Raw genomic sequence first — 6,617 nt, 5'->3', positions numbered from 1 at the left:
AAGTGGGAAAGGGCAGTGTTGAGTGCAATAGAGATTGCATCATCTGTGGATTTGTTGGTGCGGCATGCAAATTGGAGTGGGTCTGGGGTTTCTGGGATAATGGTGTTGATGTGAGCCATGACTAGCCTTTCAAAGCACTTCATGCGTACAGACGTGAGTGCTACGGGTCGGTAGTCATTTAGGCTATGTTACCTTAGTGTTCTTGGGGACAGGGACTATGGTGGTCTGCTTGAAATGTAGGTATTACAGACTCAGTCAGGGATCGTTTGAAAATGTCAGTGAAGACACTTGCCAGTTGGTCAGCGCATGCTCGGAGTACACGTCCTGGTAATCCGTCTGGCCCTGCGACACTGTGAATGTTGACCTGTTTAAAGGTCTTAAGCACATCTTCTACGGAGAGCGTGATCACACAGTCATCCGGAACAGCTGGTGCTCTTATGCAACAGCGCCACTTCAACCTCAGAAGGCTGAAGAAATTTGGCTTGTCACCAAAAACCCTGACAAACTTTTACAGATGCACAATTGAGAGCATCCTGTTGGGCTGTATCATTGCCTGGTATGGCAACTGCACCGCCCTCAACCGCAAGGCTCTCCAGAGGGTGGTGCGCAATGCATCACCGGGGGCAAACTACCTGCCCTCCAGGACACCTACAGCACCCGATGTCACAGGAAGGCCAAAAAGATCATCAAGGACAACAACTGCCCGAGCCACTGCCTGTTCACCCCGCTAACATCCAGAAGGCGTGGTCAGTACAGATGCATCAAAGCTGGGACCGAGAGACTGAAAAACAGCTTCTATCTCAAGGTCATCAGACTGCTTAACAGCAATCACTAACTCAGAGAGGCTGCTGCCTACGTAGAGACTCACTAGTCACATTAAACAATGCCACTTTAATAAAGTTTACATATCTTACATTACTCATGTCATATTTAAATAGTGTATCTTATACCATCTATTGCATCTTGCCTATGCCGATTGGCCATCGCTCATCCATATGTTTATATTAACATATTCTTATTCCATCCCTTTAGATTTGTCTGTATTAGGTAGTTGTTGGGGAATTGTTAGATTACTTGTACTGCACTGTCGGAACTAGAAGCACAAGCATTTTGCTACACTTTTCGCTAACCATATGTATGTGACCAATAGAATTTGATTTGATTTGATCAACTGTAGCCTACTGCTAACAACTACAGCTGCAGGTAGCCTAGAGAAGACTACGCGCTCTGATCCTCTCTGGCCAGGGGAAACGAAGAGGTAATGTCATGTATTTATAGCCTAAACTGTGTATTTATAGCCTAAAATAGGCCTATTTATTTGTGTTAAGAGAAAATGTGAATGTGATCAAATTGGTTTTATATTCAAACTTTGGATGGCTAGGCAAAATTAATGATTGTAATTAATCAATCAAGACAATAGTGATGACATACTGTGTGAGTCACTTCTTAATACAAATGCAAAGGCCTACCTGATGCAACCCTGCATAAAGCAAACTCAGCCCTTTAAGTACTATTGTCCAATTGCAGTTGTTGCCCATTTTATTTTAAACCATATGACCTGATTAAAAAAACTCTGGTCCCATCGTAGCCCATATAAAACCATTTTACAGCTGATTTATTACTATGTCAGACCCTCCAACTAGGGTCCAGATTTTACCTGGTTAGGTTAGCCCAGTGGTTCTCAAACCTCTCCTCAGGGACCCCCAGACGTTTCAAAATGCAATTTTAGCCCTGACCTACTTCACCTGATTCACCTAATCAAGGGTTAGTTGACAAGTTGAATCTGGTGTGCTAGTTTTGGAATATATCAAATACATGAACCGGCTGGGAGTCCCCAAAGAGTGGTTTGAGAACCACTGGGTTAGCCTACCAGATCCGGAAAAACTCTGGGTCCCAGGAAAACGTAGTATATCAGTAACTCAAAATGTTTACTTACTTATCTAAAAATGTCAACTTAGTGTCTAGATATTTTTAGATAATTTCTCGAAATTTTGACTTGCGTATCTCGACATTTTTAGATAGTATCTCGAAATATTTTGTATCATTTTTAAAAATTCTTGGCGGGAATGGGCTTCCATACCTTCGAGTATCAATTATAGACCATGGGCTACTAGAGATTGTGAAACCTTGGAGACTGAAATCATTGATAAATTAAATTCTTTAGTAGTCCTATGTGTCACTTTTTAATGAAGCTATAGTTCCTCTGTGTTATGTTTCCTTTGTACTGTGATGAATAGTGCCACCATGAGCCCATTAAGTGTTGCATCACCCTCCTTGAGACCTAAAGTAACTTGTTCTTCTGACATTCACAGAAGCCTGTTTACCTCCGCCATCTGAATGCTGGCTTTCGCTTGCTTTCTTGCACTGTGACTGCTACACTCACACTTTTTTTAAAAAGGAGGCTCTGTTTGTAAAGTCAGTTTAAGCATTTAATTTTTTTTGAACCTTTTTAACTAGGCTACTATTTACTAGTTAAGAACAAATTCTCAGGTTCAGGACAACAGATTTTTACCTTGTCAGCTCAAGGATTTGACCTTGCAATTACTAGTACAACACTCTAACCACTAGGCTACCTGCCGCCCAATCATCTGGTAAATGACTGGTAAACAATTTCACTGAAGAATGATTTTTATTGTAATATTGTTAGGGCTGGTTTCTCGTACACAGGTTAAGCCTAGTCCTAGACTAAAAACATGTTCAATGGAGAACCTTCATTGAACATGCTTTTTAGCCCAGGGCTACACTGTTAGAAAAATTGTTTCAATCTGTAACCTAAAAGGGTTCTTCGGCTGTCCCCATAGGAGAACCAATTGAAGAACCCTTTTGGGTTCCATGTACAACTTTTTCCACAGAGAATTCTATATGGAACCCAAAACGGTTCTACATAGAACCAAAAATAGTTATTCTATGGGGAGAACCCTTTTGAATCCTTTTTTTCTAAGACTGTAGGCTTAATCTCTGTCCGGGCAAACCGTCCCTAAATGTTAAGTAAAGTGAAATATAAATAATAGGATGACTAACAGGATGCTCTCCAACCAGTTTCTGAGAAGAGAAGTGTGAGTAGGGGAGGTCTGAGTAATACCAAGAACAGGCTGCTCTGAAAATAGCTATATTGACCATAGTTATGGCAACTAGAATATGGTATGATAGGCCTACAGTACATAGAGTATGATAGAGCATATAATATGCATCTCTCTCAACAGGTAGACCGATATTCAGTTGCTCAACATTCAGAGCCACAAGGCACAAATATATTTTTTATTTTATCAACAATTTAATGCAGATAGTAACATCTCAAGTTCCTGAAGCAAATAAAATGTACACTTTATTTTATAGAATCAAATGATTTAAAATGTAATTTGTATTGTAACTTACAATTTAGCAACAAATGTTGAGTACATCAAGTCAGAAGCAAAACTACACATAATTGTAATTGCATGTACACATTGAGTTGTGCTGAAATTCCCTGAGAACATTAACATAAAACCCTTCTCAAAGCATGCAAACAAAGCTAAACATCATGGAAAACATATACCTTATCAGGCATCTTGTACATCATTTACAAACCATATCAACAGTTTGTCCTCTGTAGCTCAACCTGGTAGAGCATGACACTTCCAACGCCAGGATTGTGGATTCAACTTCTGGGACCACCCATATGTGAAATGTATGCAAGCATGACTGTAAGTCACTTTGGATAAAAGTGTCTGCTAAATGGCATGTTTTTGACCTGGCAGGAGCTCACCAGAGCTACTGTAAGTACCGGCATCTAAAATGTTCTACTGCTTGAGCTCCTGTTCCTCTTATAGAATATTAACTCAAGGGGCCTCCTGAGTGATGCAGCCATATAAGGCATTGCATCGCAATGCTTCAGGCGTCACTACAGTCCTGGGTTTGATCGCAGGCTGTGTCACAACCGGCCCTGACCGGTTGTGGGCGGCGCACAATTGGCCATCTGATTTAGGGGAGATATTGGCTGGGATCTTCAGATGAGCTGTGTTTCCTCCGACATATTAGTACAGCCGGGTTAAGGAGCGCAGTTTGGCGGGTCATGTTTCGGAGGAGGCATGACTCGACCTTCGCCTCTCCCGAGCCCGTTGGGGAGTTGCAGCAAGGAGACAAGATTGTAATTAAAAAGGGGGTAAAAAAAAGAATATTAGCTCAAAAGTATTGTGGAGATCCTGCACCTAAATTTAAACAGTACCGGCACCCAAAATGGGTACCGGAACCTATACTCTGGTTTGAAGACCAGTTCCTTTCTCATATTCATACATGGTATGTGGACTTTTCTGAGAAGTTCTTCTACTGTTGCTACTTTGGCTAGTCAGTATATGTCTCTTCAGACATGGGATGCGCTTTGCAAGTAGTTTCCTGAAATGACTCTGAAACTTTTTCCCAACAAACGTGTAAAAGACAGGGCTCACACAACAGTAGAGGTATGCTATATTCCTAGTGACATACAGAGCGTAGTTAAGCGCTTCAGAACACTGCTCAGAATCATCACTGGTGGAGATCTGGAGGGCTATCAATAGATTTACAACATTGTATGGGGTCCAGCACACAAAAAACGTGAATATAATCACGAAAATCAGCTTGACTGCCCTGCACTTCCCTCTCATCTGGGTTGACATGATTCGGACCATGATTCTAACATAGCAGTACATGATCATAGCCAAGGGAAACAGGAAGAAGATCACAAACTGCTGATAGTAACCAGCCAGCTGCCAACCAGCTGGCAGCTGCCAACCAGCTGCCTCACAAAGGTGTCCGTCAAGAGGATCCTTCCGGACATTGTATAGAACCAACTCCTTGACACTGGCCAGCAGGCTGATACACCACACGACTGCCGAGGAGACACAGGCGTAGATCTTCCTCCTCCATTTGGCAGCGTTGATGGCATGGACCACAGCCAGGTACCGGTCAAAGGTCATGAGAGTGAGGAAGAGGATGGAGCTGTTGAATCCTATGAAGTACACGCTACCCACTAGCTTGCACATGACCGGGCCAAAGATCCACCCATAGAAGTAGTACACGGCCCAGAAGGGCAAACTGGAGGCGAACAGCAGGTCAGAGATGACCAGGTTGAGGAGGAAGATGTTGGTGATGGAAGTGAGCTTCTCGTATTTGTAAATAATGCACAGAACCAGCCCATTCCCAGTGATGCTCAGCAGGAAATTGATGGTGTACAATATTGGAGTGAACTGGGCTCCAAATTTGTTCACATCAGCTGTGGCACAAAGATTCACCAGTTTATCCACAACATAGATGGGGTCTGTGTAGTTATAATCCATGTCATTTTCATCGTTGAGCAAAGCCAAGAAGTCGTTGTACTCCGCCATGGTTGTCAGTCTCTTAACCTGTTTAAAGGTTGTAAATATGTTTTATTTTCTGGTCTGCTATTATTAGTATTTGCAGATGGCAAGATAAACAGGTAGTTACACACTATTTAGCTTTCATTTCTTTAATAAAATTAAGTAAATACCAGAAACTACTCATTTTAACTACTTAACTTCTCAGTAAATACCCTACAATCTGCAAGTGGACTGTATACTTAAAGCGATACTTTAACAACTTACCAGTGTGACTTTTCTAGGTCCTGGTATTGTGATTGTCAGAAAGGAAGTGTGGTTTTCCTGTTAAAGTGTCAATGCTAGTATAGTAGGTTGAAGCTTTGTGTGCGAGAGGTGTTGGTCCTGCTAGAGACATGTGATCTACTCCAGCCTAAGAGCCTCCCAAACAAGGGGCTGTCTTGACACTGTTCAATAGAGGAACCATATTCATCGTAATCATAAAAAAGGTTGTAACATGGGATTCAACTACAAGACTACAACAAAAGTTTATTCAAAAAAGACTTCACAGTCAACAGTGCTTTCTCTGATAAGAAAATACATGGAGAAATGTATACATTTGTTTTGAAATGTGGAAATCAAATTAAGAAAGTCAATTGTAACAGGACAACAATATTTAAAAAGTATACTACAAACTGTATCAAAATAGCCCATTTGATATATTAAAACATATTGTGGGGAAGAATAAAAATTGAACTCAAAAAAGATTTTCAAAATAAGATAGATGGAAGTTAAATCAGGTAAAAGTGTTCATGGTTACTACAGACAGACGACGCATACTGACAGTAGACATGCTAGTTTCCTTCCAGCAGGAGGTTCTCTGAACACTGAGGGGAAAATGCAGAAGTTGTGTAACAATAAACATATCTATGATGACTAGGACAATAAATATGTTTATACCCGTAGAAGTGAAGCAAATGAATGACTAACAAGCTTGATTGAAAAGGAAAATAAATGACTTAAAAAAGTAATTTCTACATATAAAAAATATAGTACTTACTTAAAAATACATTGTAGTGAAGAGCTAGTAGTTTTAAAGTGAAAGACTTCTGATGCAGAGTCGTATGTTCCTAGTGTTGCTCTTGAACATACAGTAAATCATTTGGGAGAAAACTTTTTCACAATTGCTACCTGTCACTCCAGATCGTGTTTAATGCTTTGGATCCAACAAAGAGGTAGTTTAACTAAGGCAGTGCAATTCTCATTGTAAGTTTCTATACCTCCTCGACACTGATAGACAGTAAAAACAACATTGTCACTCGGATGTTA

General features: G+C 40.8%; 1 protein-coding gene across 1 annotated transcript; it reads right to left on the bottom strand.

Annotated features, from left to right (window-relative positions):
• Nucleotides 1–3,254: 3,254 nt before the first annotated feature.
• LOC120055554 (C-C chemokine receptor type 3-like) lies at nt 3,255–5,664 on the bottom strand. Its single transcript, XM_039003429.1, has 2 exons — nt 5,577–5,664; nt 3,255–5,357 (listed from the first exon to the last, which is right to left on the bottom strand). Exon 2 carries the CDS (start codon nt 5,337–5,339, stop codon nt 4,230–4,232), a length of 1,110 nt encoding a protein of 369 aa, XP_038859357.1. The 5' UTR covers nt 5,340–5,357; nt 5,577–5,664; the 3' UTR covers nt 3,255–4,229.
• Nucleotides 5,665–6,617: the final 953 nt, after the last annotated feature.

The sequence above is a fragment of the Salvelinus namaycush genome, chromosome 11, assembly GCF_016432855.1.
Source record: "Salvelinus namaycush isolate Seneca chromosome 11, SaNama_1.0, whole genome shotgun sequence".
NCBI classification, from domain to species: Eukaryota; Metazoa; Chordata; class Actinopteri; order Salmoniformes; family Salmonidae; genus Salvelinus; species Salvelinus namaycush.
Note: the sequence above shows the minus strand (reverse complement) of the source record. Positions and strands in the feature narration are given on the sequence as shown.